The 12,189-nt window shown below is 43.5% G+C and overlaps 1 protein-coding gene across 3 annotated transcripts in view; it reads right to left on the bottom strand.

Moving 5' to 3' along the window:
* The window catches only part of LOC144675342 (casein kinase II subunit alpha), a 101,952-nt gene that overhangs the window by 32,972 nt on the left and 56,791 nt on the right, over positions 1-12,189 (bottom strand). For all 3 annotated transcript variants that reach the window (XM_078536178.1, XM_078536191.1, XM_078536185.1), the window contains 2 exons: positions 8,619-8,678; positions 8,234-8,317 (listed from right to left, as the gene is read on the bottom strand). In XM_078536178.1, coding sequence (XP_078392304.1) covers positions 8,234-8,317; positions 8,619-8,678 — 144 coding nt within the window. The remainder of the gene's footprint in view (positions 1-8,233; positions 8,318-8,618; positions 8,679-12,189) is intronic.

Here is a 12,189-nt window from a genome sequence, read left to right on the forward strand (position 1 = left end):
CATTTGGCCCATCGGGTCCATGCTGATGAACCTCCTCCTGTTCTGCTCCATGTCACCCTATCACCATATCATTCGATCCTTTTCTCCTTCGTCTTAATCAACCTTTTCCTTTAGTGCTTAGCAGCAACTAGATATGAAAATCGCGTTGCATGTGAAAAACTCGGCAGCCATTCCAACATCTAATAGCCAAAATAAATGACTAGCCATAAATCATTTAAAAATTATAGTTCAATGTGAAACTTTAATCAAGTTGGAGGAATATAGAAACAGGAGGCCATTCAGCCCTTCGAGCCTGTTCTGTCATTCAATTAGATCATGGTTGACCTGTATCTTAACTCCATTACCAGACTAAGAAAGGCACAGTTTGATCAGTTTGATAGTCAGCATGGTTTTGTTGGGGGAAGATTCTGCCTTACTAACTTAAAAGAATTTTTTGAGGAAGTAACAAAAAGGATTGATGAGGGTAGTGCAGCGGATGTTGTCTACGTGGATTTCATTAAGGCATTTGACAAGGTCCCACACGCCAGACTGGTCAGGAAAGTGATACAACATTGGCTCAGTGACAGGAAACGAAGGGTAATGGTCAAGAGATGTTTTTGTGAATGGGAAACTGTTTCAGATAGTGTTCCACAGGGCTTAATGTTGAGGCCCTTGCTGTCTATTGTATATATTAATGCTTTAGACTTAAATGTGGGAGGCAGGATTGGGAAATTTGCAGATGATACAAAAATTGGCCAAGTAGTTGTTAGTGAAGAGGATAGTTGTCGATTCCAGAATGATCTCAATGGTTTGGTTGAATGGGCGGAGAAGTGGCAAATGGAATTCAATCTGGAAAAGTGAGAGGTAATGCATTTGGGGAGGGTAAACAAGGCAAGGGAATACTCAATAAACGGGAAGTTATTGAGGGAGGTTGAGGAAGTGAGACCTTGGAGTGCTTGTCCACAGGTCCTTGAAGGTGGCAGCACAGATAGACAAGAAAGCATATGGGATGCTTTCCTTTATTGGATGAGGTATTGAATACAAAAGCAGGAATGTAATGATGGAACTGTATACAACGCTGGTTAGGCCACAACTGGAATTTTATGTACACCACTTGGTCACCACATTACAGGAAGGACATAATTGCTCTAGAGAGAATGCGGAGGAGATTTACAAGAATGTTGCCAGGGTTTGAAAATTGCAGCTATGAGGAAAGGTTGGATAGGCTAGGGTTGTTTTCCTTAGGGAAAGGAGGCTAAGGGGGTGACCTAATTAAGGTGTACAAAATTATGATGGGCTTAGATAAGGTAGATTGGAAAGACTTGTTTCCTCTAGCTGGGGGGTCAATTACAAGGGGGCACAGGTTTAAGGTGATTGGAGGATTAGAGGGGACATGAGGAAAATCTTGTTCACCCAGAAGGTGATACGTGTCTGGAATTCACTGCCTAAGTTGGTGATTGAGGCTGAAATGCTCAACTCATTTAAAAAGGTACCTGGATCTGCATCTGAAGTGCTGTAACCTGCAAAGCTACGGACCAGGTGCGGGAAAGTGGGATTAAAATGAGCAGCTTGTCCCTTTCTTTTCTCTTTTTGGCTGGCATGGATACGATGGACTGAATGTCCTCTTTCTGCACCATAAATTTTCTATGGTTCTCTGGTTAGGTAAACTCCAACATCCACTATTGTTTTGGGGGTGGCGGGGGGGAAGAGGGTTCCAGGCTTAATTGTACAGCGCCTTGGTGAGACCACATCTGGAGTACTGTTTTTTTTTAAATTCATTCACGGGATGTGGGCTTCACTGGCTGGGCCAGCATTTATTGCCCATCCCTAGTTGCCCTTGAGAAGGTGGTGGTGAGCTAACTTCTTGAACCGCTGCAGTCCATGTGATGTAGGTACACCCACAGTGCTGTTAGGGGAGGGAGTTCCAGGATTTTGACCCAGCAACAGTGAAGGAACGGCGATATATTTCCAAGTCAGGATAGTGAGTGACTTGGAGGGGAACTTCCAGGTGGTGTTACTATCTATCTGCTGCCCTTGTCCTTCTCGATGGTAGTGGTCATGGGTTTGGAAGGTGCTATCTGAGGAAGCTTGATGAATTCCTGCAGTGTATCTTGTAGATGGTACACACACTGCTGCTACTGTGCGTTGGTGGCGGAGGGAGTGAATATTTGTGGATGTGGTGCCAATCAAGCGGGCTGCTTTGTCCTAAATGGTGTCAAGCTTCTTGAGTGTTGTGGGAGCTGCACTCATCCAGGCAAGTGGGGATTATTCCATCACACTCCTGACTTGTGCCTTGTAGATCGTGGACAGGCTTTGGGGAGTCAGGAGGTGAGTTACTCGTTGCAAAATTCTTGGCCTTTTGTAGCCGCGGTATTTATATGGCTAGTCCAGTTCAGTTTCTGGTCAATGGTAACCCCCCCCAGGATGTTGATAGTGGGGGATTCTGTGATGGTAATGCCATTGAACATCAAGGGAGATGGTTAGATTCTCTTTTGTTGGAGATGGTCATTGCCTGGCACTTGTGTGGCACGCATGTTACTTGCCACTTGTTAGCCCAAGCCTAGATATTGTCCAGGTCTTGCTGCATTTGTACATGGACTGCTTCAGTATCTGAGGAATCGCGAATGGTGCTGAACATTGTGCAATCATCAGCAAACATTCCCACTTCTGACCTTATGATGAAAGGAAGGTCATTGATGAAGCAGCTGAAGAAAACTATGTGCAGTTTTGGTCTCTTTACTTATGAAAGGATATAATAGCATTAGAAGCAATTCAAAGAAGGTTCAATTGGCTGATGCCTGGAATGAGGGGGTTGTCCAATCATGAAAAGTTGGACAGGTTGGGCCTGATCCATTGGAGTTTAGAAGAATAAGAGGTGATCTTACTGAAACATATGAGATCCTGACAGGACTTGACAAGTTGGATGTTGAGAGGATGTTTCCTCTTCCGGGAGACACTACGACTAGGGCACACAATAAGGAGTCATCCAATTAAGATGGAGATGAGGAAAATTATTTTTCTCTGAGGGCCGTTGGTCGGTGGAATTCTCTTCCCCTGAGATTGGAGAAGGCTGGGTCATATGAACATATGAATTAGGAGCTGGAGTAGGCCACTCTGCCCTCATGCCTGCTTCGCCATTCAATAAGATCATGGCTGATCAGAATGTAACCTCAACCCCACATTCCTGCCTACCCCCCAATAACCTTCCACCCCCTTGTTAATCAAGAATCTATCTAGTTCTGCCTTTAAAATATTCAAGGGCTCTGCTTCCATCACTTTTTAAGGAAAAGAGATCCAAAGACTCTCAACCCTCAGAAAAAATTTCTCCTCATCTCTGTCTTAAATGAGCAACCCCTTGCTTTTGAAACAGTGACCCCAAGTTCTAGATTCTCCCACAAGAGGAAACATCCTCTCCACATCCACCCCGTCAAGACCCTTCAGTATCTTAAAAGGTTTCAGTTAAGTCGCCTCTTACTCTTCTAATTCCAGTGGGTACAGTATCCAGCCTTTCCTCATAACAGTGTTTGACCTTTCCTGGTAATAGTCTAGTAAACCTTCTCTGAGTTGCTTCTAACGCATTTACATCTTTCTTTAAATAAGTAGACCAGTACTCTTCACAGTACTACAAATGTGGTCTTACCAGTGCCCTGTATAACTGAAGTATAACCTCCCCCCTGTTGTAATCAATTCCCCTCACGATAAATGATAACATTCTATTAACTTTCCTAATTACCTGCTGTGCCTGCATACTAGCCTTTTATGATTCATGCACTAGGACACCCAGATCCTTCTGCATCTCAGAGCTCTGCAATCTCTCACCATTTAGGTAATAAGCTTCTTTTTTATTCTTCCTGCCAAAATGAACAACTTCACATTTTCCCACATTATAATCCATTTGCCAAGTCTTTGCCCACTCACTTAACATATCTATGTCACTTTGTAGCCCCCTTACGACCATTCCTTCGGCCCCTTCATCCAAGTCATTTACATAAATTGTAAAAAGTTGAGGCCCCAGCACAGATCCCTGTGGCACACCACTTATCACATCCTGCCAACCAGAAAAAGACCCATTTATGCCAACTCTCTGTTTCCCATTAGCTAGTCAATCTTCGATCCATGCCAATATGTTACCCCCTACACCATGAGCTTTTATTTTCTGCAATAACCTTTGATGTGGCACTTTATCAAATGCCTTCTGGAAATCTAATCCGCTAGTTCTCCTTTATCCACACCACATGTGACTCCTTCAAAGAGCTCAAATAAATTGATTAAACATGATATCCATTTTACAAAACCATGTTGACTCTGCCTGATTGCCTTGAATTTTTCTAAGTGCCCTGCCGTAACATCTTTAATAATAGCTTCTAACATTTTCCCTATGACAAATGTGAGGCTAACTGGCCAAAAGTTTCCTGCTTTCTGGTCCCTCTCTTTTTGAATAAAGGAGTTATATTTGCTATTTTCCAATCTAATGGAACCTTCCTCTAATCAAGGGAATTTTGGAAAATCAAAACCAGTGCATCAACTATCTCACTAGTCACGTCTTTCAGGACCTTAGGGTGAAGTCCAGTCAGACCTGGGGATTTGTCAACCCGTAGCCCCAACAATTTGCTCAATGCGATTGTAATTTTCCTGGGTTCCTCCCTCCCTTCCATTTCCTGATTCACAGCTATTCCTGGAGTGTTACTTGTGTCCTCTATAATGAAGACTGAAGCAAAATACCTGTTTAATTCATCCACCATCTCCCTACTTCCCATTATCAATTCCCTAGACACACTCTCTATAGGACTAACACTTACTTTGTTAACTCTTTTCTTATTTAAATATCTATGGAAACTCTTACTATCCATCTTTATATTGCTAGCTAACTTTCTCTTGCACTCTAATTTTTCCTTTCTTATTAATCTTTTTGTCATTCTTTGCTGCTCTTTATATTCTTTCCAATCTTCTGACCTGCCACCCGTCTTTGCGTAATTATATGCTTTTCCTTTGCGTTTGATACTGTCTTTAACTTTTTTAGTTAACCACAGATGGTGGGCCCTCCCCTTGGGATTTTTCTTTCTCATTGGAATGTATCTATTCTGTGCATTCTGAAATATCCCTTTAAATGTCTGCCACTGAACTTCCATTGACATATGCCTTAACCTCATTTGCCAGTTGACTTTAGCTAGCTCTGCTTTCATGCCGTCATAATTGTCCTTATTTAAGTTTAAAATACTAGTCTTGGACACACACATTTCTCCCTCAAAATGAATGTAAAATTCAATCATATTATGATCACTGCTACCTAGGGGTGCCTTCACTAGGAGGTTATCAATTAATCCTATCTCGTTGCTCAATACCAGGTCTAGTACAGTCTGTTCTCTGGTTGGCTCAGGACATGCTTATTTAAGAAACTCCAGGACACACTGTTCTAAGAAACTATCTCGAAAACATTCTATGAACTCCTCATCTAGGCTACCTTTGTCCATCGGATTTTTCCAATCTATATGTAAATTAAAATCCCCCATGATTATTGTTGTACCTTTCTGGCAAGCTCCCATTATCTCTTCTTTTATATTCTGTCTTACTGTGTAGTTACAATTAGGAGGCCTGTACACCACTCCCACAAGTGACTTCTTGCCTTTATCATTACTCATCTCAACCCAAACCGCTTCTACATCCTGGTTTCCTGAACTTGGGTCATCCCTCTCTAATGTGCTAATTGCATCATTAATTAGCAGAGCCAGCCCGCCACCTTTTCCTAATTTACTGTCCTTTCTAAATGTCACATACCCTTCAATGTTCAGATCCCAATCTATGTCATCCTGTAACCATATCTCTGTAATGGCTATCAGATTGTACATATTTATTTCTATTTGCTCTATCAGTTCATCGGTTTTGTTTAGAATGCTACTTGCGTTTAGATTCAGAGCCTTTAGTTTTGTTTTTTTATTATTTTGTAGCGTCAAGCCTTATCTGATTTACTCTTAGAATTGTACTCTCGGTTCCTTCCTGTCACAGTCTATCGTTTCCCAAATTAATACCTTTCTCTCTTGCCTTGTCTCTACTCTTTGGTGTACCACATCTCCCCACATTTGAACCCTTGCCCCCACTATTCAGTTTAAAACCCTCTCTACTTCCCTAGTTAGGCGGCTCAAGAGGACACCAGCCCCAGCATAATTCAGTGTAGACTGTCCCAACAGTACAGATCCCACTTTCCCCAGTACTGGTGTCACTGCCCCACAAACCGGAACCCACTTCTCTCACACCAGCCTCTGAGCCACACATTCATTTCTCTACTTTTAATTGTCCTATGCCAATTTGCATATGATTCAGGTAATAATCCAGAAATTATTACCTTTGAGGTTCTGCTTCTTAATTTGGTGCCTCGTTCCTCATACTGGCTACACAGAGCCTCCTTCCTCATCCTGCCTATGTCGTTGGTACCTACATGGACCAAGACCACTGGATCCTCCACTCCCACTGCAAATTCCTCTCTAGCCCTGAGCAGATGTCTCGAACCAGGCAGGCAACAAAGTCTTCTGAACACTCTCTCTTTGCTACAGAGAACAGTGTCAATCCCACACTCTATACTTTCCCCTACAACCACTACATTCCTTTTTGTTCCCCCTACTTGAATGGCTTCCTGTACCACGGTGCCATGGTCAGTTTGTTCATCCACCCTGCAGCCCCTGCTCTCAACCAAACAAGCTGAGAGAACCTCAAACCTGTTGGACCATTGCAGAGGCTCACACTCCTGCCCTCTGGGTCCCCTTACCTGCCTCACTCGCAGTCACACCCTCCTGTCCCTGGCCACTGACCAAATCAGAAGGCTCTATCCTAAGTGGTGTGACTGCCTCCTGGTATAAAGCATCCAGATAACTTTCCCCCTCCCTGATCTGTCGCAGGGCTTGCAGCTCAGCCTTCAATTCGATGACTTAGCCAAGGTTCCTCAAGATGCAAACACTTACTGCAGATGTTTGCCTTGGATCACCATGGCATCCAGGAACTCCCACATGCTGCAGCCTTGACACATCACCTATCCTGGCATCCTTAATATCTTTTAAAACAATTACTTAATTATATTAACCACTTATTTAATGTTGCTTTCTTATATATTTGATTAACTTTACCAACAAACGGTGCACTATTTTAAACATTAGGGATAGAAAGAATTAACGCACTTACCAGATACTCACCAAACAGCTAGCTCCTTTCCCTATAGTAGAGCAAGAACCAATTTCTATGGTGTGATAAAGATACAAAGAGGAAACAAACAACTCCTTCCCCCCTCTCAGTGCCAAGGCTGCACGAAAGAACCCTGAATTTACAGTAAACTGAACTGGGGCTACAGTAACCAGATTCAACCAGTTAACTAATTAACTACTCAGCTCCTACGGCTGAGTGAGTTTACCCTGTCTAAACTGCAAGAAAGAACGAACTTAGCCTGCTTACATAGTACTTTCCAATTACTACTAATTGCAGACTAGATTCAATTTTAAGAGCAAAATTTAAGTACAAAATTAACACTTAAAACTCCCCCTCTCACCAAACTTAAGTCTTCACTCAGTATGTCAGCTGCACTCCGTTCGCCAAGGCTGCACTGATTGAATATTTTTAAGGCTGAATGAGATAGGTTAGGTAGGTAGGTCAGGTGTTTTTCACGTGTCAGTGCAGACTCGATGGGCCGAAGGGCCTCTTCTGCACCGTGTGATTCTTGATTGACAAGGGAGTCAAAGGGTATAGGGGGTAGATAGGAAAGCAGAGTGAGGCCACAGTCAGATTAGCCATGATCTTATCGAATGGCAGAGCAAGCAGGGACAGCCTAGTGGCCTACTCCTCCTAACGCCTGGCTCTCATTTTAAGTCTATATCCCACTTTGTCCTGGATCCCCCCCAGCAGAAGACTGGACTTGGTCAAGCCTAGAGTCCAACAAGAAGCCAGAAGCCCAATTTATCAACAGCTCAAGCCAGTGCTGAGACCTATATAACTGCAGCAATGAGTGCAGCTCGTGCGCACACAGTGCAAAATGGGTTTCAGGGAGGAACTCAACGAGTGTTACTGGTGACCAGCACTCCTATACAGGGCCTCTGTTGAACTTGACTTCACTGCAATCCGAGCAGGGTTCAGGGGAAAGCAGCAAGGGCAAGTATTTAATTTATTCAGTTCCACTTCATTAGCAGCAACCTCCTGGATGTGGCCTTGGAAGCTCTAATGCTTCCTGAACCAGGCTGAGGTCAGCCTGAAGATGAGATACACATCAGCTCTTTACCTTTCTGTGTTCGTGGTCAATCATCACATTGTGTGGTTTGACGTCCCTGTGCATGATCCCCATACTGTGACAGTAATCCAGGGCCTGGCCAGAGAAAAGAAACAGAAAAAAGTAAGTTCAACCCATGATGAATAAGACTGTCACTACTGGGGTGGGGGTGGGGGGAGAGAAAGAGAGAGAATTAAAGGTAGTGACATTCACTGGGGGCAGCTTCCCTCCCTCCCACTCGCCGCTTTCTTCACCCCATCCCTCCCTCCTGCTGCTTCCCTCTCTCCCGCTCGGCGTTTCCCTCCCTCCTGCTCACCACTTCCCTCCCTCCCTCGCACTCGCTGCTTCCTTCAGGATCATCAAACAGAACAGCCCCACATGTAATGAGGTTCCTCACCTTTAGAATCTCATACATGTAGAATCGAATGTCGTAGTCTGATAACGTCTGGTACAATTGCTGTGGAATTGAGAAAAGGACACAAGTTATCCTCACAAATCTTCCCTACCCCACACCCTGTCCCCAACATGGGAAAGGGCTGGCACAATTTTGCCAAAAAGAATGCCCATTTGGCAGGTGGTGCCTGGTTAAGGGTATAACCTCTTGGATCAACTGGGGTAGCATCCCACCCTCTCTCATTAGCACAATTCTCAAAGCTTTACTAGGAATCTGGGACAGTGACCTGGTCTTTTTATGCAAAAGAAAATTACACTTGGCTCTCCCCCTCCCTCACAATTCCTTTGAGTCAAAATATTACGGGCAGCTTGGCTTGATAAAAGAATTCAGGAAGACAGATTGGTGGGATGGGCAGACAGGTGTCAGATGCAATTTATTGCAAAGAATCGTGAGGTGATACGTTATAGGAGAGAAAAAACTTCAATATACCATAGCATAAGTTCATTTGAAAGACTGTAAAGATTGTGTAAAAACACAGTCAGCTAGGTCCAAATATAAGATTTTGCAAGTGTGAGAAGGGGCCACAACTTCAAACTCAGGAAGGAGAGAGAGAGAGGGAGACAGAGAAAGAGAGAGAGAGAGAGAGAGAGACAGAGACAGAGAGAGGGAGAGGGAGAGGGAGAGGGAGAGGGAGAGGGAGAGGGAGAGGAGAGCAAGGGGTTGGACATGCAGGTGATTTTATTTTTCCTCAGAGGGTGCTTGACTGGTGGAATTGAATTCTCGAGATGGTAATGAGGACCAACATCATAAAGTCCATTTTTGGAAAAAGATCTGGAGTATAAATGCACACTTGTGGTGCCCATATTTCCAAAAAGGAGGTCTGGTTAAAGTGCAAAATGGTTTTCCAAGAATAATACCAAAAGTGAGAAATTATGCCCATCAGGAACGATTGAACAGACTGGGGTGCTGCTCTCTAGAAAAGAGAAGACTGAGGGGTGACCTCATAGAAAATCTTTAAGAATATGACTGGGGTTCAGTGGGGTAGACATGGAAGTGATGCTTCCACTTGCAGGCACGACCAGAATTATGGGCTATCAATATAAGATAGTCACTAATAAATCCAAGCAGGAATTCAGGAGAAACCTCTTTTTAACCCACAGAGTGCTAAGAATGTGGAATTCACAAGCAATGTTTGAGGCAAGTTGCATAGAGGCATTTAAGGGGAAGGTGATAAACACGAGGGAGAAAGGAATAGAAAGAAATGTTGATGGGGTGAGAGGATGGAGGGATGAGGCTTGGGTGAAGTATAAACTCCAGCACAGACCTGTTGGCCATATAGCCTGTTTCTGTAAATACTTGGTATTATCTATTACTGTAGATCGCAGCATCAACCTTTGAAGCCTCAAAACATTGTTCCAAAAATGGGTATCGACTTATACGCGGGTATAAGGTGTGAACTACCATTATAAACACTGGGTATTCAAATTAAATCAATTTGACACTTTTTATTCAACTAATTAATTCTACAAGGATACCTTTAGCCACAATCAAAACATTTTAAAACCATCAAATTAATTGTCTTTGGCATTCGATGCAGAGTTCATTAAATTCATTCCGAGTCACTTTGACTATGGCATCATCGTAAGGATCCCACTTTGGACCAGATGTGACTCTTTCGGTTTCAGAATCATCCCTCCACAACAAATCATCTTCCTCTCCGTCCACTGAATTGGCTATTCCACAATTTCTGAATGATCTGATGAGTTTGTACATTAATAGCATCTCACGATTTGATGAAAAACTCACACATAATATCAACTGGGCAGCACACATACCTCCACTCTTTCTGAAGGTTTTTCTTTGTTCACCATCCATTCCATTCAGTGTGAACATGATCCTTGAATGGCTTGTTGAGGCTCACATCCAAAGGCTGAAACTATGGATATCAGACCCCTTGGCCTAACTGCAATGTGAGTGTTATATCTTTGCAGGCATCTCTTGATCAGTTGTATGAGATCCGAGCATGTCCCACACTAATAAGCTGAATTCTTTACGCAGGCCTACTCCACACATTATTGGCCCACATCTTGACTCCATCTTCACCCATCCAATCATTGTCATGGACATGCACAAAAGCTCATGCAGGGGTCTTGATTTGCGGCACGGTTTTATGTTTAAAAATTACCATAGGCTTTAATTTCTTCCATCAGCCATGTAGGCTAGTACCACTGTGAACCTTGTCATCTTATTTCCTGTAGTTTTCACTAGAGCTGTTATCGAACCTTTCAACTCAATGCGGTTACTAGGCATATCGAAATTCATGGGTTTTTCATAATGGGTATTCATGTTTTTGCTGCATTCTGATGATGAATCGCTGGAAACTGGTCATTTTGGCATCGAGATCTTTTGGTGCTCTGAGCAATATTGGTCTTCTGCGGCAACACTAGACATTTTTGTTCCATAAGAGGCGACACCAGTTAGCTGTTGCTCTGAAATCTTTGCTGGACTTGGTTTGATTTGGCCCACTTCAGTGCCTATGCACGCAGTGCATTTCTGCAGACGATGTAATCATTCTGGCAATTTGAGGGCCCATTCAGATACAGGCTTTTCAAGATCAGGCCAGTGGCTGGTCCCTGTTCTCATGGCACATTTGGTCTTGGATGTCTTCTTCAGGTCGGATTCCTCCTCCTTCCATTCTCGCACCAGTTTTCCCGCTAACGTCGAATTCACTCGCTGCAGTAGAGTTAGTTGATGAGTTAGCAAACCATTCAGATTGAAACCAGCTTTGTACTTTTTACTGGAGGCCCATTTCTGTTCAGCATTCATCATGCGCGGTCTGCTCTTTGTGGGCATGTCTTAAACTCCTGCATATTTTCTTGGCAACACAGCCCATATCACCTGCTCGATACCAGGCATCAACTTATAAGGTGAATAAAACATCCATCTCTGAGATGAAAAATTGCAGCCAACTCCTAATGCAAGTATAGTATTCCATAGAAGAAAAGGAAGTGGGGGTTCGACTCATTACGCCAAGTATAGGCCTAAACATGATACTTGGCACCAAAGAAGCGGGGTTGTCATATATGCCAGGTTGACATGTCACAGCAGGTAGAGGTGGAATTTCAGGTATATAAGCAATGAATGAGTTGGGGTCTCCTGGCTGATTCCCTTCAAAGGGTCAGAGAGAAACTTTTGATCAGAGTCTCCTAAATTTGATGTGGATCCCACTTTTCGCCTCTTCCAGAAAATGGGAGAAGGGAAGATGGGGATATGGAGATATCCATCTCGAAGGACAAGGGCAGCAGGTGCATGGGAACGCCATCACCTCCAAGTCACACACCATTCCAACGTGAAACTCCTTCATCATTGTTCAGTCATAGTAATGGAACTCTCTCCTTAACAGAAATGTAGACGTACCTACACAATATGGACTACAGCTGTTTCAGGAGGACCACAGCCTCAGAGCTCCCTGTGGTTCAGTTGGGAAAATTAACAGCCTGAGACGCTGTGTGTTTTTTTATATTTATTGAAGGGGTGTGAGAGTCACTGCTAAGGTCCGTAATTATTGCCCATC

This window comes from Cetorhinus maximus, chromosome 3, assembly GCF_964194155.1.
Source record: "Cetorhinus maximus chromosome 3, sCetMax3.hap1.1, whole genome shotgun sequence".
In the NCBI taxonomy this organism is placed as follows: domain Eukaryota; kingdom Metazoa; phylum Chordata; class Chondrichthyes; order Lamniformes; family Cetorhinidae; genus Cetorhinus; species Cetorhinus maximus.